General features: G+C 42.7%; 5 protein-coding genes across 7 annotated transcripts; 2 read left to right on the top strand and 3 right to left on the bottom strand.

The window, feature by feature from the left end:
• Positions 1 to 433: 433 nt before the first annotated feature.
• Positions 434 to 2,990, bottom strand: LOC135680697 (uncharacterized). Its single transcript, XM_065194816.1, has 8 exons — positions 2,755 to 2,990; positions 2,489 to 2,693; positions 2,299 to 2,389; positions 2,085 to 2,230; positions 1,778 to 2,021; positions 1,584 to 1,688; positions 1,125 to 1,512; positions 434 to 1,038 (listed from the first exon to the last, which is right to left on the bottom strand). The coding sequence occupies exons 1-8, from the start codon at positions 2,969 to 2,971 to the stop codon at positions 548 to 550; spliced, it is 1,887 nt and encodes a 628-aa protein (XP_065050888.1). The 5' UTR covers positions 2,972 to 2,990; the 3' UTR covers positions 434 to 547.
• A 1,481-nt stretch (positions 2,991 to 4,471) lies between these two features.
• LOC135680698 (binding partner of ACD11 1-like) lies at positions 4,472 to 10,287 on the bottom strand. Its single transcript, XM_065194819.1, has 8 exons — positions 9,653 to 10,287; positions 9,442 to 9,545; positions 9,162 to 9,237; positions 7,062 to 7,130; positions 6,916 to 6,978; positions 6,465 to 6,802; positions 5,556 to 5,679; positions 4,472 to 4,817 (listed from the first exon to the last, which is right to left on the bottom strand). The coding sequence occupies exons 1-8, from the start codon at positions 9,656 to 9,658 to the stop codon at positions 4,797 to 4,799; spliced, it is 801 nt and encodes a 266-aa protein (XP_065050891.1). The 5' UTR covers positions 9,659 to 10,287; the 3' UTR covers positions 4,472 to 4,796.
• A 143-nt stretch (positions 10,288 to 10,430) lies between these two features.
• LOC135581796 (protein EMSY-LIKE 3-like) lies at positions 10,431 to 18,541 on the bottom strand. 2 transcript variants are annotated; one of them, XM_065194818.1, is made up of 9 exons: positions 18,363 to 18,517; positions 17,610 to 17,669; positions 17,076 to 17,278; positions 16,714 to 16,823; positions 16,442 to 16,619; positions 11,434 to 11,664; positions 11,120 to 11,188; positions 10,928 to 10,985; positions 10,431 to 10,839 (listed from the first exon to the last, which is right to left on the bottom strand). In XM_065194818.1, the coding sequence occupies exons 3-9, from the start codon at positions 17,208 to 17,210 to the stop codon at positions 10,745 to 10,747; spliced, it is 876 nt and encodes a 291-aa protein (XP_065050890.1). In that variant the 5' UTR covers positions 17,211 to 17,278; positions 17,610 to 17,669; positions 18,363 to 18,517; the 3' UTR covers positions 10,431 to 10,744. The 2 variants fall into 2 exon arrangements, with proteins under 2 accessions (XP_065050890.1, XP_065050889.1); XM_065194817.1 differs by lacking the exon at positions 17,610 to 17,669 and having other exon boundaries at positions 18,363 to 18,541.
• A 1,479-nt stretch (positions 18,542 to 20,020) lies between these two features.
• On the top strand, positions 20,021 to 22,866 carry LOC135581795 (probable NAD(P)H dehydrogenase (quinone) FQR1-like 2). Of its 2 annotated transcripts, none has more exons than XM_065194815.1 (3): positions 20,021 to 20,193; positions 20,709 to 21,261; positions 22,440 to 22,866. In XM_065194815.1, exons 2-3 carry the CDS (start codon positions 20,720 to 20,722, stop codon positions 22,666 to 22,668), a joined length of 771 nt encoding a protein of 256 aa, XP_065050887.1. In that variant the 5' UTR covers positions 20,021 to 20,193; positions 20,709 to 20,719; the 3' UTR covers positions 22,669 to 22,866. The 2 variants fall into 2 exon arrangements, with proteins under 2 accessions (XP_065050887.1, XP_009412331.2); XM_009414056.3 differs by lacking the exon at positions 20,021 to 20,193 and adding an exon at positions 20,234 to 20,420.
• A 1,003-nt stretch (positions 22,867 to 23,869) lies between these two features.
• Positions 23,870 to 25,307, top strand: LOC103993853 (glucan endo-1,3-beta-glucosidase 8-like). Its single transcript, XM_009414058.3, has 2 exons — positions 23,870 to 24,126; positions 24,200 to 25,307. The coding sequence occupies exons 1-2, from the start codon at positions 23,885 to 23,887 to the stop codon at positions 25,305 to 25,307; spliced, it is 1,350 nt and encodes a 449-aa protein (XP_009412333.3). The 5' UTR covers positions 23,870 to 23,884.

Below are 25,307 nucleotides of genomic sequence, written 5' to 3'. Positions count from 1 at the left end.
CAGGACATATCGTCGAACACTTGGCCGGCAAAATGACGAAGCCGGGAGGAAGACTTGATCCTTGGAACCAAAATGAGATTACTAACCCGCGGAGGAATGCGATCGAGCTACGCAAACACGTATCGCTGCCTCCGCTGTCGTCTTTCTCTTCTTCTTCTTCTCGTACATCTGATGACTTCGGTTTGGGAGGCTTCCTCGTATTCTATCTCCGGTTTTCTTTCTTCTGCATGAGTTCCACTCTTTTTATCTTATTCTTCTATATGATCGATGTTTGAGTGTCATTTATGTTTCGAATTGTTCCATTTTTTTAGATTTAAAAACATTTTCTAATATATTATCTGTATTTTCGAACGATTTTACATATTTTCAATTTTAAATTAAATACAATATTTCGGTGGGTGAGATTTAGAGAGAGAAAAGACACAAACAAACATATTTTTGCTGGAAGCAATGAAATGAAAGTATTATTCGCCTCCGAATGGCGTCCTTATTATTGTCTTTGCCGAGACAACGATCGTATACACGCGTAGAGTTAGTTCTGTAGCTTCTACTGCTGAGCTCTCGCTGGCTTCGTCGTGAGGCCAAATCCATACGGGAAGAGGGGGTCGTAGTGCCGGTCCCCCACGTTCATCGGCAGCTGCTCCACCGACCTGAACCACGTCCTCGGAAGCTTGCCGGAGAACCCGTAGTCGCCGAAGAGGACGTCCGACACGCCTTGGCCTTCCGATCCCGGCAGCCAGGCCGCCACCACCGCGTCCATGACGCCCACGTACGGCTCGATCACCAGCGGCCGGCCGGAGACCACCACCACGACGCACTTGATGCTGCCGCACACCTTCTGGATCAAGCTCGGCCCCGGCTCCGGAATCGTGAGGTTCAGGTTGTCGCCAAAGGTCTCGGCGTACGGCTGCTCGCCGACCACTACGACGGCGTAGGAGAAGTGGTTGCGCTCGATGAATCCGGCGTCGGGGTCCTCGGAGAAGACGATCTGGGTGGTCGGGTCGACGGTGGCTTTGATGGCCTCGAAGATGGTGGTTCCTGTCGGAAACAGTGCAAGGTCTGAGAGCCCGCGCTGGGGCAGAGGAAGAGGGAAGCGAGGTGTTCGATCTTTTGCGCGTGGTTACCGATTGTGAGATTGTTTCCGCCGAGTCCCTGCCAAGTGATCGTCCACCCGCCGCACTGGTAACCCAAGTTATCCGCATGGCTTCCCGTGACGAGAATGCTGCCTGTCTTCTTGGGAAGCGGGAGCACGGGAGCGTCGGCGGACTTCCCATTCTTGAGGAGCACGAGCGATCTCCTCACTGCGTCTCGGGCGAGCTCGCGGTGCTCCTGCTTGCCGACCTGATCGACCAAGCTGGGATCGGGGAAGGGGTTCTCGAACAGGCCCATGGTGAACTTGACTCGAAGGATCCTCCTCACAGCATCATCGATTCGGCTCATGGGGATGATCTTGCTCTCCACTTGGTCCGTCAGGTCGTTGATGAACTCGGTGTAGTTGTTAGGGATCATAATCTGCAAATCACCACCGGAGAAGTCGGTCAGCTTGGAGCTGACGAAACAGCTCTCGAGGAGGAGATGCTGACCATATCGATGCCAGCACTGATTCCAGCAGTGACGGAGTAGGAGTAATTCGCATGAGGTGGCGTCGTGATCTTGTCGATTCCTTGCCAATCCGAGATCACGAACCCCTGTTGCATGCGTTCACGGCTGCTGAGCGCGATTCCGAGAAGCCAACGAGAACGACATGAAGGATAGGATGAACGAGACGAGCACCGACCCTGAATCGAAGCGTGTTCTTGAGGAAATCGGTGACGAGGCGACGATTAGCATGCATCTTGACGCCGTTCCAGCTCGAGTAGGAGACCATCACGGTGGAGACGCCTCGGATGATGGCGTGATAGTAGGGAGGCATGTGGATGCTGAGCAATCCATGCAGGTCGATGACGGTGTTGTTCTCGTTGATTCCTTTGTACGTTCCACCATCACCAACGTAGTGCTTCGCACAGGCTGCCACGTTCTTCCTGCACCACCAGTTGTTCATCCTCCACTCGATCCATGCCCAAACAAGGAGTACGTGAACTTACCGTCCGGCGAGAAAGGGGACTCCTTTGCGGGAATTCGCAGGAATAGTTCCTTGCAGGCCGTCAATTATCTCCGTCATTTGTTCGACCACTTTGGGGTCTTCGCTGTAACTCTCGTAGCAGCGTCCCCATCTCGGATCTCTACAGACCTACACAGTGTCAAGCTCGTGTTATGCAGGAATACATCGCTTCTCGGGCAAAGGTACAGCTTCCTTACCGCAACACAGGGAGCAAAAACGTAAGGAATGCCTGTTGCTCTAACTTCCAGAGCAGTAGCAGCACCGATCTGCCTCACAAGAGATGGATCCCTGATGGGAAAAGCATGCCATCACGAACACCTCTAAGCATTCGATCATCCATTTTGAGTGTTGTAATCTTATGTTCGAGAAATAGCCAAGGATGATTACCTGGTAGCTCCAAGGCCAATGTTGTGAGGGAAAATGGTGGCTCCGTAGACATTATTGTGGCCATGAACTGCATCGATGCCATAGATGATTGGAATACCAAGCCTGGTGGAAAGTGCACTCTTCTGCATCTCAGTGATCATGTTCATCCATGTCTCTGCAGAAGCCTGAGGAGCAGGCACACTGCCTCCCCCACTTAGTACACTACCTGCGCACACAAACAAGTTCAACAGCGGCAATCTAAAGATCGAGTCAACCAAGGATCGTACCAATGAAGTACTTCTCGATCACTTCGGCGGTGGCAGTTGCTCGTTCGATCTGTGACATCTGACCGATCTTCTCAGCGAGAGTCATGCGGTTTAGCAAATCGTTTATTCGAACGTTTAGTGGTTGCTTAGGATCCTTATACTTGAGATAAACTGCTCCTCTTGCTACTGAGGAGTGTAGAATCAGGAGCATGAAAAGAAGGGTTTTGAAGGTCCCCATCTTCCACCTGTTGTTTGTCTACGATGATCGGAAAGAAGAGAGTGTTATTTAGGAAAAGATCAAAGCTCATCCAGTAGAACAATCACTAAGCAAACAATGCAATTGGAATCTGATGAAGCTAACATCTCTACAATTGCAAGAGTATATAGAGAATTAATAGACCAATGAGCAGAAAATCTTCATCCAGAATTCACTAGAAACATAAAAGCAGCTGTAGAGCAATACATAAAAGATTCGAACCTTGATAATTAGAACTCAGGTAAAGATGGCAGCAGGATTTGTCAACTGAGCTACTAGAGTAAAATAATTCTGCTATTTGTCTCACGGATACAAATATTACTGATGGAGAATGTTGTTGCTTAAAAAACACTGAGATTTTGCTGGAAAAACAGTAATAATAGGATATAGAAGAAGATTCATGAACTGGATGGATGACGATTACACTGAGGCATCAGTGATCAGAGAGGAAGAAGACACCAATACCAATCGTATATTCTTCCATGGACATGATCTGTGAGCAAACACCATTCAGGGAAAGGCAGGGCGACGAGTCCAAGAAGAAGAGTTAAAAGACGAAAAAGAACAAGCATAGAACAAACTCCGACAACGTAAACAGTCCGAATGCTAAAGCAAGATGGATGGATTTTTCATGCACATGCAAGGAATTGCATCTGTAAACGCCATGGAAAGGACGAGATCTTACCAACGATCACAATGCAGAGAGAGAGAGAGAGAGAGCGAGAGAGAGAGAAGGCGAAGATGATATTTGTAGTGTGGGAAGGGGGTGGTTGTGCTGTGAGAAAGAATTAGTAAAAGGCAGGTGTCAGATCAAATCCATCAAACGAATCCATGGATATTATTAGTTTCCTTCACTGGCTTCGGTGATCAACCGCAAACGGATAGAGATATCTGCTAAATCAATCCTACGTGCGGCAGTTATTGCGGACACAGCGATAGGATCCGGTAACAGATCATACCCTTACAAGCCCTCGTTGTAGAACTGCTCCTCCGATCCTCCCAACAACTGTTAGCATTGATTTCTCATCAGTATTATCGTCAGTGTTCAGAGCCTGCTTAGTAGAATAAAGCCTTCTAATGCAGTGCATTCCATCTGTGTTGGAGTGAGAATGCTATACAAATCCATAAAGCTGTGTATGTGGCGACGGATGTTTTTGTCATCTGAGGTGAGAGAGACGCAGGGTTTGTAGTTAGCCGTCACTCTGACTCGAATCAATCGAATCGGAATTTAATCGGATCAGTGGTTCATATTTTCAAACCAAATCGAATTTTAAGCCAAACCAAAATCAAAACTGTGTGGTTTGAGTTTCGATTTCTAAAAATTAGGACTGAGATGGAAACTGACAATTCTGATTTGATTTCGAATCAATTAAAAAAATTAAAACACAAATTCGTTCCATGGGGTGGTGGAACGATTTTATATATATATATATATATATATATATATATATATATATATATATATATAATGATTCTGATAAATAACTGGTAACCATGCAACAAAATGCTTCCACAAATTTTGTGCCGTACAAAAATTACATCTCTCTTAGCAGACAAGCGGCAAGCAACTTATCACTCAAAACCTGGAGATAGGAGCACGCTGTATATAGTGAATTAAAATTTAAGAAAAAGGATTGAGAAAGAAAGAAAAATACACCGTGCAAATCGATGCTATGAGATGATCCGCAAAAAAATAGCATCAATCTTGTGCCAACATGCTTCTAGGTATGGCTGTCATAGCATAATCAGCTGACTGCTTTGCTGTTTCTTGTAGTGAACTGATCTAAACCACCTAAAATGAACTGGTTTATGCAGCTACAACTGGATCCTGCAACAGGAGGATTATGGAGTCAAGTATTGATGGTTGGACGCTCACTATCAGATGTCTGTGTTGTGTGCATGAAAGGAAGTAGAGAGAGATAGAGAGAGAGAGCAATCTCCAAGAGACACAAGTACCATAAACATAAATACAAAATGTAGTGCAGGTATCAACTTGATGCAAGAAATGAAGAGAAATGTCTAATAATTTTCTGACTGAAGCACATGGTTTTGCAAAGATAAAATCAGAACCACAATTAACTGACATTCTATGAGGCCAAACAATTGATAATTGTCTGATCAAAACACATTCTATCAAGTCAAACATATGATGGTTGTTTGACTAAAGCAGATGCTTGCTAGGATATGAATGCCACTTCCATATTTCTTCTTTGTATCAGCAGCCACAATGTGTAAGTCAATACTTCGTATAATGCAGAATCAAAGAAATTTGTAGAACAAGTATTGCTTATTATCCGGTAGGCAACTTGGTGTACTAAGCCATACTAACCCTGATGCAAAGAAATAATATGCTAGACATGCCCAATTACGTCAAAGTTTCGTACTACATTAGAGAAAAAAAGGAATTGGCTTATTTGTTCAACGCAAGTCATACAATTTCTTGGGCAAAAAGAAGTTTCAACAACTGAAAAATGAATGTGTCACATTGGTTTTGCGGGGACAAAAAAGTTAACGTGCATGCTTTCAACAAATTCAAACAAACCAAAATGGGAAACTATCGTCTTACCTTGGCTGTTAAATTTGTCACTGCTAATTGGAACTTCTCTCGTGTTTTTGTCCTTGCAACATGACCAGCTTTTGCCATCTTGCCAAAGGCTCCATGGAACCACGCTGTTCCAGCAGTTACATACCTAAAAATCCATGCAACCCAAAATTAACATTGAATGCCCATATTCAGTAGTCCAGTTTTCTTAATGCACACACCAATGTGAAGCGCTAGCATAAAATATGAGATATAGCTAATTATAGTTCCATAACAGAATTCTTTTTGCCACCACTATAATAATATAAAATCTTACTAAAATCAGTAGATACTTGATAATTATCTTTTCATATTAAATAATAACCGGAACCTCAAAAACAAATAGTACTAGGAATGGAACTTGATTATCAGATAAACCAGTAAAACTATTGTTAAACTGCTGCTTATAAGTTCCAGATCAATGAGTTCACTTTAAGAGATTGTGAATAATCATTGGAATTGGGCATCAACAACAGTTCAAACAATTCAGAAAACAAATTTATGATCTCACTTTAATAATGGTTGAAAATTAATGGAAACTCAGACAAATCATGGGGAAGCAACAAAGAATATAGTAGGACATGACCACTGGAAAAACCAAAAGCACTATTTAGTAAAATAGACAGACAACACTAAGCTGAAGAACTGGAATTAAATGATAAAAGTTGTGACAAATGGATGAGAACAAGAACCATGCAATGGTGTGTCTATGGCAAGGTCAATATTCGGCATCCTGCATGTGTTACTTAATGGGGACAAAATATCCTTCATTTCTCTCTGAACATTGATGATGTTCAGAGATATCCACTTGTAATTTGACATACAAGAAGAGTCATCATTTCCGTTTGATTTTTGGGTATTAGCATGAAACTTCTGTTAAAATAGTTAAAGCACCTGTTTGTCTTGACAGCTGTGCCCGTATCATTCAGCTTTTGCTCTGCTACTGTAAGGGCAGCCATCGTCTTATTAGACACATGTAGCTTTTGATCGACTGATTTCACCTTCTCATTCACAACAGAAATTCCAACTGTTATTTTTTCTTTAAAGCCAACCCGTTTATCAAAAGAACTAACTTTTGCTGATGCTTTGGCCATCAGCTGATGCTTCTCATCAAATGCTTTAGCTTTACTGATAGCATCTTGTCTAAATGCTGAACCCTTTGCTATCATTGCTGCTACAACATCATGAGCTTTACTGACATGAACCTGTCCATCACCAGGACTACTTTTACCCTGCATGGATACAAACAAATCATTTCTTTCAATCCTAAGACCTTTAATAAGAATATATTAATCTGTACACACAGCAGTGCTCGAGTGAAAATTATACTGGAGTTTATAGACACCTCAACAGTTGGAGAATAGATACTGACACGAGCCTCAATTGTCACATTGTCTGCCATAACTTGCTGCATGGAGTTCAGCACAAGAAGTGAAACAACTAAAAGAACCAACGAACAAATTCTATAGGACAGAAAGAGTAAAGTTTTACCTCTTCACTTCTTGTAATGCAATCCTCAGCAGGAGTTATACTTACTATCTGGTCAACTATAGTAGCCCCCTGCCAAAGGAACAAGTTGAGAGAGCAATACATGCCTCAATAAAATTTCAATTTCCACACTGCTCAGACTACCAAAATAGTAGTGTAAGACTAGTATCAACTATTGACAACCATGTTCTGAATGATTTTGATTAATCCGGTTTAATATGTTGTACACTATTCAAAAATATGGGTCCACAATTACAGTGGATTATGCAAATTCCTTGAAGTTTTGAATGCCCATAAGAATACACAAATTTTGGGATGAATATGGAAGGGAAACATACAGGAGCTATCAATTAGGTAATCCTCACAATGCAAGAAATTGAAAAGGAAAAGAATGAAAAATCTAGCTGAAAGTTCACCACAATATATTTCAGATTTCACAAGCATCCAAAAAGATAGATGACAGCCAAAATGCACTACAACAGCCAAAGTCACCTTAGTAGTTGTACATAAATTGGCAAACCATAATCCCTTGACACACTGTCAGTATATCATCAATTTGTTGATGCATCCCCAGACATCATAAATGGTCAAGAATATCTTATTGTCTTCCTTCAAGTTGGAACACAATGGAAATATTAGGAGACTCCTTTTTCAGTGATATCTTAAGCATTATAGCAAAAATGGCAAGTAGGCAATCTTGCCATTACCTTCTGTCCACAACTTGTATAAGAATATATGTCTATAAATGCTCAAATTGTCAGTCACAGTAGAAGCAGCTGACAGTGAAAAACTCTCTTTGCATTTAGCAAACTCAACAGTTGCAACATTTGAATAACAAGAGACACAATTAGTTATGTTTGGAGAAGATAAACCAGCTTCACCAATAAAACTTTGATAAGCATTGCCTTTCTTACCATGAAAGGAAGAAAACCAATTTAACATGATAAATCCCCAAGAACCATCTAACAGTAATATCCTAATTTGTTGGTCATTAGTGAATATTTTTATCTGAGTATATTAATCGAAAGAAATTTTATCTGAGTGCGTATTGGTGAATATTTTTCAATTCCAGTCTCCAACCCAAATAAAGGAAATTTGTCAGATGTTATAAGTACTATTTAAACTTCAATACATGACAAGATCATCGTCTATAAATGAAACAAGGAATAAGCAGGATAAAACTCTATGAATCATGTTATTTGCAGATGATATTGTTTCGATTGAAGAGAGTTTAGATAGGAACAGTTTGAAATTCAAACAATGAAGACCAAGGAATTTAATTTAGCCTGGACTAGTGACACTGCTATTTACCATCCGAGTGTGAACTGAGATGTGGACCGCTCCATTTCTGGTAGTTCGGTTTGGTTTTTCTTCTTTTAGTCATATAGTAGTGCTCACTTTTCAAAATGGGATCAGTCTTTTTTTTTTGTTTAACTTAGTCTCATAGGTTCATGACTCCTTGCGAGCCACCTCCCCTGTGTGTCGAAGCCCGACCACCACCGCCACCGCCCACCGATGGCAACTAAAGAAAACATCATTAGATACAATAAATAGATATATGACAACTCTTACTTTGGCTACTGATATTGTCCTAATTATAGCTTAATAGCAAGATATAGAGAAAAACCTCTAAAATTCCAGTACACTAAATCAGATCATGCTATATCACTTCTAGCAAAACGCACTCATAAGAAAAGCTTTCTCTAGAAATGGTTCTACTACTCTGCATTGCTACTCAATCAGTTCGCGTACACACCAAAATGCTCCCAACAGAAAATTTCTTTCGGAAAGGAAGAGCATCTGACCCGGCTGGAAACCTAAATTTTAACATTTCACACGCAATTTTCAATAACAAATATGAGCCATAAGCTTTCCAATAATATCTGAGAATTGATTATGATCTACTATGCTTTCAAATGAATAAAGAAATAGCTCACATATTATTAAAGTCTAGTAACTAAAGAAAAAGCTCCATCAAGCAGCGAATCTACAATGAAATGTAGAACTGATCTGCCATCGTATAATTACATGTGATGGCCGAATAATTCGCGATTAAAATAAGATAAAAGCAAGAGTAACAGAATGGAAAGGTAATGGAAGTACCGATAGCAATAAAGCAATCTCGAGTGCTTTTGGATCCTTAAATGTAACAAACGCGATCCTCCCGCTGCCGACATTTCTGCCAAAAATAGCCCCAAAACATTGGAAGAGCCCTTAATACATCATACTAATAACAACTTTCGAAAACATTCAAACACGAAGTGAAAAGAAAAAGAAGTAGACGTAGCATCGGAAGAACAAGAAATACCACGAACACGCCAAACCAAACCCCGAAAAAGAACAGAAACGGACAGAAACCGCAGCACAAAGCTCAGAAACAGACCCTCGGATCTCGATGTGTTCGATGTCGCCGGAAAAGGAAAAGAACTCCCGGATCTCCCTCTCTTCCGCTAGATCTGAGATGTTGCCAACCCGAATAGATCTTGTCTGCAAAAATTGCACAGAACCGCGAACCAAAGGATTCGAATATCAACAAAAAAAAAAAAAAAAGAACCCAGTTGCAAAAGCTGAAGGTGTAGCTAAATGTCTCTCACCTCCATCTCCTCGATTTTCTTGGGGAAGGGAGAAGAAACTATTTCTTTTTCGCCCCGTCGCTGTTTGTTTCAATCTGTCTGTTTCGCTTGGGCTGATGCCTCCATGAAGCGCTTTATAGGGAGGCGGATAAAGAGGAAGCAGAACATAATGGCCTCCAGATACCCGATTATGTCAGAAATACCCTTCAAGTATTCGATCCCAGGATGCATTAACATGGGTTATGAATGTTATTAGAAAACAAAGAAAGGGATAGTTATGGAAAGTGACTCGGAAGATTCCTTGCCCGCCGACGGCAGCTCGACTGCCCATGACTCGGAGTATTCTATTAATATAACCGCTGTACACACCGCTTCCCGAAAAAGAAAACAGTCGTTTCTACCACCCGTTCTCTTGTTACACTATGAGAACCGTTGTAACAAACGCAGCAATAGATGTAACCACAGTTATCTCAATCAATGATTACCGAGTCCGCCGATTGGACACTAGTGACATTAAATCGAGTCGAGTGGAGCGGACATATATTCCATCTTTACGTCAGGCCATGTGGGGAGGATAGGAACACGAGAGTCAAACCTGTTGTACAATATAAAATGGCGTGGGGCTCGAAGACAAAGCACGAGGTTTCTATACGAAATGTCAAGCCTGCCACATGACCTGGTTACGAGCATAACCACACTTTCAAGCATTAGTCCAAGTCTTATTGCACACCAACCAACTCGAGTCTGAATATACAGACATGAGCAATTCATCAAACACAAAAGTCCAACTAACAGAGAGTCAGTGGTAATGGCTGTGCATTTGCTTTGAAGAAAGTGTAACACAGCTAAAGCCCAAAACAGAGCAAAAGAGATCATGGACCAACAATCCTAGCCCTATACAAATGGCGGGGCGGCCCTTGACAAAGTGACTTCGTCCTACATCTATTTACAGGGAACAGGCAAAAATTGACCCTGGTCGACCTGATAGCATTTCCGATCAAAAAACAACTCGATCAAGCTACAGTAACAAAGCTTTTACATACCATAGCACATTAGCCACCTTTATAATCATCAACTTGCAGCACAAAGCCCTGATGCTTACCACCATAGCCTTTACTTGCAATGGCTTCTCGATCTATTGTTCGGGAAAACGTGTGCTCTACTCTGTGGTTCTTGAATCATGTACTGAATTCGATCAGGAGAGTCATCTGGATATCAAAGCCAAAAACATGTAGATTAGAAAATAATATGAGTATTAACGGCATGCATGTATATTGTTGGAACTCACTAACTTACCACCATCTGACACATCAGCAAGTTTACCAATTGCTTCTAGCAGGGCTCTTTCATGATCCTACTCCAGAGAAGCAATGAAAATGTTAAAAGAACCATTTGTCCAAATGGTGAAGCTGAGTTGGATAATCAAATTTGAAAGAACATGCCAAAAGATGAGAACTAAAAGAAACAAGGGCTGTTTAAGCAACCTACTTTGAGAATTAGCTTGGCCCTCTGGACCAGAGCAGGTTCAGGGTTCTCGCCTCCACAAACCCTTTCAACCTGTAACAAAGAACTGATTATCAACCCTTTCACATCATTAAATAGTGGCAAGTTAAACAATTTTGATGCAAAAAAAAAAATCAGCACCAGAAAGAAAAAGTGTAAACTCAAACATAATTAGCAGAAAATTATTTATCCAACTCGAGTTGTTCGTCCCACTAACCTATGCCTTGACTACACCTACTCTATAGATTCCTATAAAACAACATTAAAGATAGCACGATTCAGCCCAATATCATGCTCACCTCGTGTATGAGTTTATCGGTTGCAAGAATCTCAATTATATCAGATCCAGGTTTCAGAATATCAACTCCTGAATGAACAAAGCCCTTCTTGGAAGCCTGGACTATCAGTGACCCCCTTGCTTTCACTTTGTTTGGCTGCACGTTTGGATTAACCGGACCCAGAGCTTGTCCATTACTTTGGGGTGAGAACAAAGTCCCCTTTCTACCCAATTGGTCATCTCTGGCATGTTTCTGTTTATGAATATACAAGATTTAATATAAAAAACTGACCATACAGTTAGGCATTAGTCCTAACAACAGATATAAAGCCGAGATATACAAAGATACAAAACATGGAACAACAGATTTATACAAGGTCAAAAATAAAATACAGACCCCGCATGTCTTATCATTAGATATATCTCCACTGAGAAGAAACTCAAGCAAATCACTTCATTTATAGATAGTATGAAAGAACTCTGATGCAGATGAAATGATGAGAACATAGCACAATACATACAGATACTTTTTGATAGTACTAAGGTCATTGGAAGCCTCGAATAATATCAGCATTGTACCAACTCATCCAAAGCAAAAAAAGATAACCCACATGAATGATTTGTGCAGTAGCAACATTTTGCAGTTTCAAAAGCAAGCACCATTCAGAATGCATGTTAATTTTCCAAAGAAAGTGAGGGAGAAACATCAACCTTAACAAGGCACTAGCATCAGCAAGATCCTCAGGATATTGAGTGCCTCTTAAAGTTGGTGACAGATATCCACTGTATAACTAGCATTTATATGAAACTAGAATAAAAATCCAACAAAACAGAAGGGTACTTCTTTTCCAATAAACATGCGGGAGAACTATCAACCTTAGGAACAAGCATCAGCAAGATCCTCAGAATATTTAGTGCCTCTTGTTGGTGGTGACAGACAATGGCTATATAATTTGCGGAATTTTTTATGTTGGCATTATATGATACTAGGATAAAAATGCAAAGATACAGAGTTCTGCTTTAACAAAAACAAGAACTATTTGTCAGGGAAGAAACATGTATCACCAATTTATCCAGATAAATATACATACAAGTATATTGAAACCCACAAAGTGTTCGTCGTACTTTACTAGTTCTTATTAGGAAGCCAAGACCGAGTATAACCTAAGGCTTGATAGCTTCTATGTGACGTTCAACAAAGACAAAAATGGTCCTTTCCAGGATCTTCTATTAAGTTCTTAACATTTTCCTAAAACATAATTTCCAACTTAAGACTCGATGCTTAGACATCACCACAGTAAAAGCCAAACATGTCTTGGCTCATTTTCTTTTAGCATACACCCCAGAAGCACGTCTATAGCAACAAGTGAATCCCAACTACCAAAAGTTACCATTCATATTACAAACTCAATCTAATCGACGACAAGACAACTTCAAGACAAATTTTAAATCCTTTTATGTCAATATACTCACAATCAGATGGGAGAAGACACTGAATAATAGGCGTGAACTCAAAAATAGGATAAAATCAAAGGCCAAATGTCCACCCCAAAGAGGTTTTCATAGTGAATTTCTGTGTCACCAACCAATTATGTGCATCTGAGTTGACAAATGCATATATATATGTTTGTCTATGTGAACTTATAACTCAACTTCCATTTAACCATAATCTAAGGATGTAAAAGTATCCAGCCAGATTTTTTTAATTACTATATGCAGATTTTATAAAAGCCTGGTTACAGGTCATTTCACAGCAAATAACCTTGTGTTGCAACATGCTTCCGTTATCAGCTGCATATCACTCAGTTCATCTTTGACCTATTAAGACCACCCCCATACTTCTAACTAGATCGCAGCTACAATCCATAACAGGAAAACAGTCATCCATTGTGAGTGTCCATGAATAATGATACAATTCAGACATAAAATGCTCTTCAAAATCATCCAAAACACAACATAAAAACATCTAAACTGTGGTAGTTAACCTATAAATAGAAGATCTCTGAATGACAACAGTGTTTTCTTCCCATGTATATCCCTGCAAAGTTGCCTCTAAGTGCAAAACCCAGCCCAAACCTTAAAAAGTCATTTTGCACTGATACCAACCAGAATATAATTTAATGATTCACTGATATAGTGTAAAATAAGCTGGTTCATGTATGTCAAATGACAAAAATGACCCTGTCCAGTATTACCCTAATAATTTCCTACATCGGCTATGTGGTTGCCATCAAAACTAAAGTGGGTACCTTTTTTTCTGAATGGCATTCATGCTAATTTCATTTTTATGTATATTTTTGTTAACAAAATTGCAAGCTTGCATAGGTGTCTTTTTCATCTTGGGTTAGTATTGGACAAAGTTTAAGCATTGTAAGTATAACATGGCAGCCGAGGTACTGGTGCCCAAAATAATTTCTTCAAAGGGTATCAAATCGAATATGATATTTTGGAAGGTAGATACACAACAGAATAAAAACCTAAAACCAAGCTATAACAAATTTTGACTTAAGTCTCACGCATAGCTGAACTAGGAATCATCAACTTGATTTGACCATGAACAACAATGTCTTTATTACAGTTTTCCTCCAAAGTAATTTGATTCCATAAACATTACTTAGGATTTGATGAAAAGTAACTCGAACCTCACATGATGCAGTTAACCTTCATATTTTCATATTCTCCCTGCACACAGTTAACTAGGATCTCATTTTATCTTATCTCTGAATTTGCAGTTACTTGAACAATTGAAGAATTACAGAAATTTCAAATGTGGGATGATTGAAGAAGGTGAAAAAGAATAGTGAAGCTGTAATCTTTTTATTTGGTCTAACAACAGGTCTATTGAAGTCTCATTAGCATGCTTTCTTATATCAATGAAACATACCTCATCAATACATGTCCATTTAAATTATCATGTTGCTCTTGGTCAATCCAAGTTCAACTAAGAGAAATCCAGCCCAGTGATTTAAAAAGTGCTAGGCGCCAAGGTCCAAAAACGCCCGAGGCGCTAGGCACTCGCCCAGGCGCTCGCCCGAGAGAAACGAGGCGCTAAAATATAAAAAAATATATAATATAAACAATAAATATAATTATTTAAAATTTTAAATTAAAATATATTATTAAATTAAAAAATCTATTAACAGTATTGAAAATTAATAATTTCAAATAAACCTAACAATATTAACAGTATACAGTATACTGTTAATAGAAGGAGAAGAAGGAAGTGTAAGGGGGTGCTAAGCCCGCTAACTGAGAAAAGAGGAAGTGACAGCGGCAGCGGAGTGTAAGGAGGCAGCGGCGAGCGGCGACAGCGACAACGACAGCAACAGCGGCGAGCAGCGGGAGCGGGAGCAAGAGCAGGAGCGACGAGCAGCGGGAGGAGCGAGCAGCGACAGCGGCAGCGTTTACGAGCAGCGACAAAGGCAAGCGGCGACAACGGCAACAGGAGCAGGAGCGAGAGTGGGAGCCAGTGATTGCAAAAGGCGCTCGGGCGCTCGCCTAGGCGCTCGGGCGAGGCGAGGCGAGGCGAGGCCCGAGCGCCTCGCTAATGTCCCAGGCGGCGCGCTTCAATCAGGCGCCGCCTAGGCGCTCGCCCGAGCCCAGGCGCTGGGCGCTTCGGGCGAGCGCCTGGGTAAACCGAACCAGAATTTTAGGTCTGGTTCGGTCCTGGTTCGGTTGTTAGTTGGTTCAATCGAACCAACTAAACCGATATAACCCCAACCCTAACCTGCTGCCGCTGCCGATCCCGATCGCGATCTCGTCGCTCGTTGTTGCTGCTCCCGCTGCCGCTGCTCGCGCCTCCCGCGAGCCTTCCCGCTGCTCGTGCCTCCCGCGAGCCCTCTCGCTGCTCGCGCCTCCTGCGAGCCCTCTCGCTGCTCGCGTCTCCTGCGAGCCCTCCCGCGAGCCTTCCCGCTGCTCGCGCCTCCCTCGAGCCCTCCCGCTGCTCGCGCCTCCCGCGAGCCCTCTCGCCTCCCACGAGCCCTCCCGCTGCTTGCGCCTCCCTCGAGGCCTCCCGCTGCTCGCGCCTTCCGCTCCCTTTCCCTTTCCCGCTGCCGCTGTCGCCGCTCGCCGCTGCCGCCGCTCGCCGTCGCTGCTGCCGTCGCTCGCCGCTGCTTCCTCGTTTCTCCGTCAGCAGATTTATACTGTTAATGTGATTATATTTATTAATTATATTATATATTTTTATATTTTTATTTAAAATTTTAAATAATTATATTTATTAATTATATTTTATATTTTTATATTTTAGCGCCTCGCTTCGCTCGGGCGAGCGCCTAGCGCCTCGGGCGTTTTTGGACCTTGGCGCCTTTTGGCGCCTAGCGCTTTTTAAATCACTGGTGGGAGCAGAAGCGACGAGCAGCAGGAGGCGCGAGCGACAACAGCGACAGTGGCAAGCGACAGCATTTGCGAGCAGCGACAGCGACAAGCAGCAGGATCGGGATCGGGATCGAGAGCGACAGCGGCGTGGGTTAGGATTTGGTTGTCACTTATAGCAATTTTAGTTGGTTCGATTGAACCAACTAACCATCGGAGATCGAACCACGACCGAACCAGAGCTAAAATCCTGGTTCGGTCGCCTTGGTTAACCCAGGCGCTCGCCCAAAGCGCCCAGCCCCTGGGCTCGGGCGAGCGCCCAGGTGACGCCTGTTTGAAGGGCACAGCCTGGGAGATTAGCGAGGCGCTCGGGCCTCGCCTCGACTCGCTCGAGCACCTAGGCGAGCGCCCAAGCGCCTTTTTAAATCACATTCCAGCCATCAGAAGAAATAAAACAGCCCACTAAGAGATTCTAAATAAAATGGGTGAATCCTAGAGGACACTAAATTAACTGAACATCTAACCCAGTGGTGAAACCTAAATCTGAAGTAAATATAATTGACTCAGAACACGTCTGAAACCCAACGACCCAAACATGATCATAACAGTAAAATCTAACAATAAGCTCAAGTTAGCAATGACTGCTTTCTCTATGAGAAGAGTGACAATTAAATTTTAATCAAACAAAATACCACAAAAGGGCCATCATAACTTACTGCTGGTAATTGAACAGCAGTCGATGAGGGCTGAGCATAAGTCAGGTACTGTGGAGAAGCTGAAACGGTCATATGCCCCTGCTTCAACTTTTTACAGGGTACATGGCCCATAGAGTTTGGCCCCAAAGGAGGAGGATTCATTGCTGCCAATTGAGCCTCAGCATTCTTAAGTGATTCCCTGATTAAAATTTAGCAAAAATACGTTTATATTCTACATGGCTAGCTTGTCATAACTGAGATTTAATATAAATCTGTCTGGAGATGATTTATACCTTAAAAACTTGATTGAGTCATCAGAATGGACTTTCCCGAGAATTTCCCTATGTTCAACATCTGAAACTCTAAGTTCCTTCCGTAATTCTGATATAAGTTCTTCTTTGCCCTGCACAAAGATATATACGAAAGGGAATTATATAAATCAAATAACACCAAAGAGTCAGCAACTATATGCACCATTTTCTGATTGCTATCTGAAAGATAAACAAACCAAAAGATCATTAAAAATCTTTATTACACTCAAATAAAGCATGTTTAGAAAACCTATATAATCTACATATGCACTACTTTTTAATGCATCTAAACTATTTCCTGATATGGATACAAAACAAGTATCTAATTGGGGAATGAGAGGTACCCATGAAAGATCATTTGACTGAGCAATGAAGGCTCTTAAAACAGCACTATATGCCTCGATCTCTATGCAGTGAACCTGGAACTCCATGTCCCTCAGATCTTTATCAGAGGACATTGGTCCTGAAGCAATGGCCATAATTCCAGAACATGCAAGACCCTTAGATGCTCTAATGATGCCAGGATTTGGTAGATCATCATCAGTTCCTGTTACACGTATGCAAGAAAGAATGAGGTTCCAAAGTGGAAACACAACAAGATTTCTATTCTGAACAAAGTGCTCAAGAAAGCTCTCAGCGTAGAGGCTGCTACAAGTGGCTCCAAACTATATGCATAAAGCTTCATTAGTTAGGACAAATTCGAGGGACTATAAGCAAGTGCAGGAGCTCTGTGGCGCTATCTTCTCATTACATGCAGGCAACTACGATAATTCAACCTATGATAAAAATTATTAACTGGGAACTCAAAATGCATCAAGAACATAAAATAACTTCATGAAACTAATTGAAAGTCTACTAATTAAGAAACAAAAAAATACCTCCAAAAATATAAGAGGCATGTAGGTGGAAGTTCTAGTAATCACTGGCAACAAGACAACCTAAAAAGACAAACCAAAAACAATTGAGCACAATTCTAGAGAAATTATATTGTGTGAAAAAGTCCACAATCAACCTCATGTAACATTCTTAGAACTCACGACTAATCCCAACCTTACTCCCTCCCTCCTTAATCTCCACCACCAACCACCCCCAATATGAACAAAAACATGAAAAATCATTAATCTAACAAGCAAAATAAATATAAAATTCAGAATGTATTATATAATAAAAAAGGTGATGAAACAATCAACCACCACGAAATCTCCATCTTATTTCGAATAGTAATCAAATGCAAAGAGATTTATTACAACACACCACATGAAAGCAGTACATTACATAAAACATACATATCGCATCCAATCAACTACCCGTGCCCCATGTTTTCACACTAATTTGCGTCCGTCAGATTGGCTACGATCTGAAACACAAACAGGAAAGTAAGATTCTCACAATCTTCGACAACCCTGCCCCAACCTTAATCCTATCTTTAATCGTCTTGCACCACTGGAACCCTAAGACCGATGCATCCATCGATCGTAAAACCCTGACAAGAAGAACCCTAAACGCCGCCTGAAGTAAATTAAAAGCAAAAGCCAAATAAGCAATAAAGAATCACATTATCAAAAGAACCAATGAAAAAAGAAGGGGAAAAGAGGACGGGGAAATTTTCCGCAAGCAGATTGCAGATGTACCGCTGCTATCGTTCTTCACGTACTCCATCGATCAAACTGAAAGCCACCAGCGAACGGATCATGGAGTAACACTTGCGCCGAGAATCACAACGTAGACCGCCTTCGCGAGGAAGCCCCGGCACCTGGCACCGGAGAACCAAGGGAAGCTATAAACCCTAACGCGTGACGGCGAAGGAAAAAGCCTACCTGGGAAAAGAAGAGAAGAAAACGGTGAGATGAGCATTCGGATTCTTTTAAGAGAAGCTACAGTCTCGCCAGTCTATTCCATTTGGCCATATCGGTTCACTAATAGTGTTCGAACACGTAAGAGAACGTTGACAAAATGATAGTTCCGGCGGAGTAACGAATTGACGGTGACCGATGTTGCCCTCCAAGTGCGCTTCCCTGCTGATTCCCACGTCGTCAATTGGATTCTCGTTTCCTTGGGAATGCGTGCGCATTCGGGTCCGGCCAAACCATCATGCAGCGTCGCTTAGAGTATTTCCACCCTAATTTTAATGTTTACATAAATATCTCTTATATAAGGTTTTCACTATTGATAAAATATTTTAAAAAATAGTATATATATATATATATATACATATATAACCTCAAAATTATTGACTTTCGTATATATACATATAAATTTTGATTTTTCATATATTAATATGTTATTATCGTGTATATATATATAAGTTAATTATCATTTGTGATAAGGTATATTTTACTCTCATGAAACATCGTTTAAAAATTCATTATTATAAGTGTCTCAAAAATATTTAAATATTAATTAGTTTGAATACAAATTAGTCAATGTTAACTATGAGGGATGCTAAGAAGTTGCTTGATATTTGAATTTGACTAAGAAGGATTTTTGGATTTTCTTGTGAAAAAACCCATATATCCAAAAAAAAAAATCCAAAAACAGCAACCAGCTAATCTATTAATTTAAAAGGAGAATACACCCTATGCTTAGGAAATCATCACACAAAAATACATAGGTCAATCCCTTATCCAAATAAAATTGACTATGAATCTATAGCAAAAATAGATAACTTAGACATCGAGAATCTTCTCTAAATATGTAAAACTTTTAAAATTTTAATTTTTTTTAATAATTTAGATTTTTTTATAAGATTGAAAGTATATCAAGAGGATCAATCTTTGGAGAGTCATAGTCGATCGTGATGAATAACGCAGCCAAGCATGGAACAAAAGTATGATCATGCGATGATTAATAGGGATAAAATGATTGTTTCTTAAAAAATAAAAATTTTCAGTCTATACAAATAAAATTCATTAAAGAATTTTTTTAAAAATCGCTCATGATTTTTTTATAATTTACTTTCCATTTATTATCTAAAAAATCGATACCTTAATCCCACCTACCAAACATCCACAAAAATCAGAAATCTATGGCCGATGATGATGTTTCAGCGGACGCTAATAAACACTTCCTGAAAAATGTTTCCGGAAACCCCGTCCGCTTCGGCCATCAGAGATGCAGTGACATGTAAAGTACAAAGTGAAAAGAAACAAAAACAAAATCCAGAAACAGAAAACAGATATTTAGATGAGATATTAACAGCGTATGATGACGTCACAATCATCCGCCTGTCGTCTATGCAGTGGGCAAATGGAGTGGGCCGCTGGAACGGGTTCTTTAGCCGATCCGTCGCGGTGGTAAGTGACACCCGATCTCGTCAAACCTTCTCGATGGCCGGCACGACGGCGAAGGGCTCAAACGCTGCCATGTATTATTGCTCGTTCCCGTTCGAAGGATGCCCGCCGCGATTCGAATCTCGAAGCCGCGGAGGCGATCGCGGGAGCTCCTTTCCGTGCAACTCTCACGGTAAGAGTCGACGTCAGAAGCTGTGCGATGTTCTTTCATTTCGTTTTCTCGTTCGTTCTGGTCAGAATTAGGCAGGATTTAATGTGTCCTCGATTCGAAGAGGAAAGAATCACAGATCAAATTGGAGTTGATCTGATTAGCTTTCCAAAGGCTGGCGATTTCCTAAAATTAGGTTTCTTGTTTGGTCTTGGCATTTACTGACGTTGGAGGCGGTTTCCGATTTCAAGGTGAGATCTTTCTGTTCCTTGAACGTTTTTCGGCTGGCTTTATTTGATCCACGAAACGTAGAGCAGAATTGAAAGGTGTTACGCGCTTCTCTCTCTTTCTCCTTTCGATTTAAGGTTCTATATCGAGTTATTGATTGATAAATTAACTTCCCCTGGGGCGTTGAGGCCAATTGATTGCTCCTCGTCGAAATTAGTGTGTGAAACATAGAAAGTTAGGGTTTTTCAGCAACACGTTTGGCGAGGGACGCAATTCTTATTACTGAGTTTGAACTGCTTCGACGATCACAGATTGAAGATACATGGGGAAGGGAGGAGGTTGCGTGCCGAGCAAGAAGCGGCAGCCAGCTGCTGCCTTGGATGGTTCTGCCACCGCCGAGAAGAATGCTCCTATTCCCGTGGAGGAGAAGATTGAAGCCAGCGCAGAGGTCATCGAACCCGCTTCACCATCGTCGGTCGAGTCCAAGCTCAAGATCTTCATCGTGTTCTACTCCATGTACGGCCACGTTGAGTCTCTTGCCAAGCGGATGAAGAAGGGTGTGGATGACATTGAAGGTGTAGAGGGTGTCCTGTATCGTGTTGCAGAGACCCTCCCACCGGATGTCTTGGACAAGATGCATGCTCCGCCCAAGGATACGGCGATCCCGTTGATATCGGCTGCAGAGATGGTTGAGGCGGACGGCATACTGTTTGGTTTTCCGACTAGGTATGGGTGCATGGCTGCTCAGATGAAGGCCTTCTTTGATTCTACTGGACAGCTATGGAGGGAGCAGAAGCTTTCCGGCAAGCCAGCCGGGTTCTTCGTGAGTACCGGTAGCCAAGGGGGAGGGCAGGAGACCACTGCGTAAGTCCATCTATTGCCAATTTTTGATCTTTCTGCTTCTGTATGAACAACTACAGACTTTTTATACAGCTTTAATCTTTAAAATGTCATCATCTGATCATGTTAATGTTTCTTCGCATAAGGATAGTTCTTTATAGCCACAACTGATTAGAGAGACCAATTTGGGATAGAGGTGCTAAGAGATTATATGAAGGAAAAAAAAAACAAGACAAGAGTATGGTACCTCAAGCATGACTAACTTGTGGGGAAAGATTTGACGATTTGGGACCAAATGCTTGTTCATTGTTGTTATTAGTGGTGGTTATGGTCATGGTGTAAGTTTGGATTGTTAACACATGCTTTAGATTACTTTGGTACTTGAATTTCCTTAAGATCATCTCAAATGAGTCGGTGTGAATTTGGTTCTTATACAGTAATGTTTTTTTTAAAGTGACAAACAATTTTTAAGAATCTGTCGAGATGGTATGGACATATGTAACAAAATAAATAGTAGGCCTAGAAATAAAAGATGCTTTGGTTTATGTCCTAATATGCCCAGAAACAGAAAGGGGAGGTATAAAGTTACGTGGAAAAACATTCTAAATTTGATTAATTGGCACCAATTGTAATGCTTACACTGAGGAACATATGAACTTTTATACGACATGGTTTATATCTCTGAGCTAGTACTGTAATCGCCTGCTGAAGAGCATTAAACAAAGAACATGATAGCCATGGAAAACAATTTTTGCTAGTTTTTGCACGATGATATGGCAGCTGTTATGGTCGCCATTGGCAGTACTAAAGCCTTAATCCCTTATGGTTACTTTCTCAAGAGACATATTTGATTTTTGAATGTGGTGTCCAAAAATATATCTGAAGTGTGAGTGGACCGAGTAGGGAAGTTCTTTTCAATAATTCAGATCCGGTAACGTTAGCGATAAATATTACTTGATTGTTGCGGAAAGTGTCACATAGGTGTTTGCCTTGTAACACTTGCACACTAGAAGCACTTGAAAGTTCCATGTTATATGGATTAATTTTATCCGTGTGACTAGTTGTGGCAGTCTATAATAACCTATCTTCAAAGTAATGCAGAAACTTCAAATTTATTTAGTGTACAATTTGCTTTGACATACTCTGTTTGAATTTATTAATATGAGAAGTTGATGGTATTGACTTTTTTCTCTTCTGTATAGTTGGACTGCGATAACCCAATTGACCCACCATGGCATGCTCTTCGTTCCCATCGGATACACCTTTGGAGCTGGTATGTTCGAGATGGATGAAATCAGAGGTGGTTCTCCATATGGTGCTGGCGTCTTTGCCGGAGATGGCACAAGGCAAGCTAGTGAGGCAGAGCTTGCCCTAGCAGAGTACCAGGGCAAATATATGGCTTCTGTAGTCAAGAAGCTGGTGCAAACTTGATCCTTTCACTAGCTTTTCACTGGGATTGCATGTTTTCTATGTAAAACCTGAATGCCTAATGTTCTATTCCATTCATAAATTAGCTCTTCGCCTATGTGTTTTCTGATACCTGTAATTATTTCTTGTATTTGGTCATGGTCATGTGTCCAAAAATCATGATGTCTTTGACAAAATAAGGTTGTGGCATTTGATCTTCGATATTTAGATTCTCTTTGTTTGGTGTGTTTTGGAGTTCCAGTCTCTGTGGATTCAGTGGATCATGCTGTGCAAGCATGATTCTTCATCGGAGTTAGATCCGGGTTTCGGAACAGGGATGTGTTATCGGATCCGGGTTTAGATTCACCCGACCCAATGGATGGCGTCTCTGGGCAGTTCCGCCCCTTCTGCTGATCTGTTTTCGCCGTCTTATCAACTTAACGGGTTGAGGGACATTTTAGTAATTTAAACCGATCAAAATCCGCGGACGTTTCTGTAACGGGCAATCGAACGGCCAGAAACGTCGGCGGTGGATCAGCGCCTTCTATAGGTAATACTTCACGAACCAGAACACATTCGTACCCACGATTTCACCCGTCCGATTGTGCGGCCCACACATGATAACACAGACACGGATTTCCGAAACGACGTCGGTGTCCCAAAATAGCCCCCCCCACATGACGCGGGCCACGTCACGACACGGTCCGTCCCACGATCCCATGCGGCGCCACGTTCCGTGGAAACCGTTTCATGGCGCCTCCTCTCCCTCCTCTCCTGTCACTGCTCTACTTCTGTTCGGTCTTCTCTTTCCTTTCTTTGCCTAACCCTCTCCCCCTTCTTACACCGACCTAGTTCGCGCCACAAGGAGGGATATTGCGCCGATTTTAGCTTTAAGGGACTCGATTTGGCCCTGTTCTTGAGGCGACATTCCGGTTTCTGGTTGATCCTTGGCGATTCTTCGCCATCCGCAGTACCGTCTGTGTTTACAGGACCTCCCACCTCGGAGATTCGGGCGGTTTCCTTACCCAGGTCGGTGGTCCATGAGTCTCAAATCGGAGCCTCGTCCCAGAATCCCCAGAAGAATTTGATTCTGGGGGCGAAAAAATTGTCTTTTTGGCTGGTGCTGGTTGAATCGACTCGAAGCAGAATGACTGCTGCTTGCCGGTTCTTGGCATGTCTACTACTACTCGTCGCCCTCTGGACTTCCATGGTGGATGGCCTCGGGGTGAACTGGGGGACGATGGCCACCCATCGGTTGCCGCCCAAAACCATCGCGCAGCTCCTACAAGACAACGGCATCAAGAAGGTCAAGATATTCGACGCGGATCCGTCCTCCATGAGCGCATTGGCCGGGACAGGGATCGAGGTGATGATCGCCATCCCCAACGGCATGCTCGCCACGATGAACGACTACGACGCGGCCAAGCAGTGGGTGAAGAAGAACGTCACCCGCTACAACTTCGACGGCGGAGTTGACATCAAGTATGGGTCTGGTCCCGTTGGCGTCGCTCCTTGGTAATGTCGCCATGTTCTTCTGACTCTATTGTGCGTGCAGATACGTAGCAGTTGGTAATGAACCCTTCTTGAAGTCATACAACGATTCCTTCACCAACATCACCTTCCCGGCGCTGAAGAACATCCAGAACGCTCTCAACGAAGCAGGAATAGGAGACGCCATCAAAGCCACCGTCCCCCTCAACGCTGACGTCTACGACTCACCGGCGAGCAACCCGGTGCCGTCGGCCGGAGACTTCCGAGCTGATATCCGTGACCTAATGGCGCAGATCGTCGAGTTCTTCAGCCTCAATGGTGCGCCCTTCACCGTCAACATATACCCATTCCTGAGCCTGTACGGGAACAGCGACTTCCCCATCGACTTCGCCTTCTTCGACGGCACCAGCGCTCCCGTTGTCGACAACGGGGTGGCGTACACCAACGTGTTCGACGCCAACTTCGACACGCTGGTCTCGGCTCTGAGGAAGGCCGGCTTCGGCGATCTGCCTATCGTGGTGGGGGAGGTCGGCTGGCCTACGGACGGCGACGTGAACGCCAATGTGGCCATGGCGGAGAGGTTCTTCGGTGGCCTCCTGAAGCGCCTTGCCGCCAAGAGCGGGACGCCGCTACGGCCGAACATGGAGATGCAGGTGTACTTGTTCGGCCTCGTCGACGAGGACGCCAAGAGCGTGGCGCCCGGGAACTTCGAGCGCCACTGGGGGCTCTTCACCTACGACGGACGGCCAAAGTTCGCCGTCGATTTCTCCGGGCAGGGACAGAACGGGATGCCGGTGGGAGCGAAGGGCGTGCAGTACCTGCCGACGAGGTGGTGTGCGTTGAATCCGGCCGCCACGGACCTCGGCAAGCTCGCCGACAACGTCAACTTCGCCTGCACGTACGCGGATTGCACCGCCCTCGGCGGCGGGTGCTCCTGCGATGCGCTCGACGCTTCAGGGAAAGCTTCGTATGCCTTCAACGCGTACTTCCAAGCTCAGAGCCAGAACGGGGAGAGCTGCTATTTCCAAGGACTCGCCATGGTGACGACGCAGAACATCTCGCAGGGCTCCTGCAACTTCACGATTCAGATCGCATCTTCCGCCGCTTCGACCTCTCGCCGGGCGCGGCTGGTGGTGCTTTTGTTGGCGATTGCCGCCGGGCTCTTGATGTAG

The sequence above is a fragment of the Musa acuminata genome, chromosome BXJ1-8, assembly GCF_036884655.1.
Source record: "Musa acuminata AAA Group cultivar baxijiao chromosome BXJ1-8, Cavendish_Baxijiao_AAA, whole genome shotgun sequence".
In the NCBI taxonomy this organism is placed as follows: domain Eukaryota; kingdom Viridiplantae; phylum Streptophyta; class Magnoliopsida; order Zingiberales; family Musaceae; genus Musa; species Musa acuminata.
This window is presented reverse-complemented; position numbering and strand designations above follow the sequence as displayed.

Coding starts and splice junctions, on each gene's coding strand:
- LOC103993853 (XM_009414058.3), top strand. CDS start 23,885: ATGGCCACCCATCGGTTGCCGCCCAAAACCATCGCGCAGCTCCTACAA. Junction 24,127..24,199: donor GACGGCGGAGTTGACATCAA/GTATGGGTCTGG, acceptor TTGTGCGTGCAG/ATACGTAGCAGTTGGTAATG.
- LOC135680697 (XM_065194816.1), bottom strand. CDS start 2,971: ATGGGGACCTTCAAAACCCTTCTTTTCATGCTCCTGATTCTACACTCC. Junction 2,694..2,754: donor GATCGAGAAGTACTTCATTG/GTACGATCCTTG, acceptor TTGTGTGCGCAG/GTAGTGTACTAAGTGGGGGA. Junction 2,022..2,084: donor GTCCCCTTTCTCGCCGGACG/GTAAGTTCACGT, acceptor CTGGTGGTGCAG/GAAGAACGTGGCAGCCTGTG.
- LOC135581795 (XM_065194815.1), top strand. CDS start 20,720: ATGGGGAAGGGAGGAGGTTGCGTGCCGAGCAAGAAGCGGCAGCCAGCT. Junction 21,262..22,439: donor GGAGGGCAGGAGACCACTGC/GTAAGTCCATCT, acceptor TCTTCTGTATAG/TTGGACTGCGATAACCCAAT.
- LOC135581796 (XM_065194817.1), bottom strand. CDS start 18,390: ATGGAGTACGTGAAGAACGATAGCAGCG. Junction 11,665..16,441: donor CTGCTGTTCAATTACCAGCA/GTAAGTTATGAT, acceptor ATTCATAAACAG/AAACATGCCAGAGATGACCA. Junction 10,840..10,927: donor TGCTGATGTGTCAGATGGTG/GTAAGTTAGTGA, acceptor TTTGATATCCAG/ATGACTCTCCTGATCGAATT.
- LOC135680698 (XM_065194819.1), bottom strand. Junction 6,803..6,915: donor TCTATTCTCCAACTGTTGAG/GTGTCTATAAAC, acceptor GTATCCATGCAG/GGTAAAAGTAGTCCTGGTGA. Junction 5,680..6,464: donor ACAGCTGTCAAGACAAACAG/GTGCTTTAACTA, acceptor ATGGATTTTTAG/GTATGTAACTGCTGGAACAG.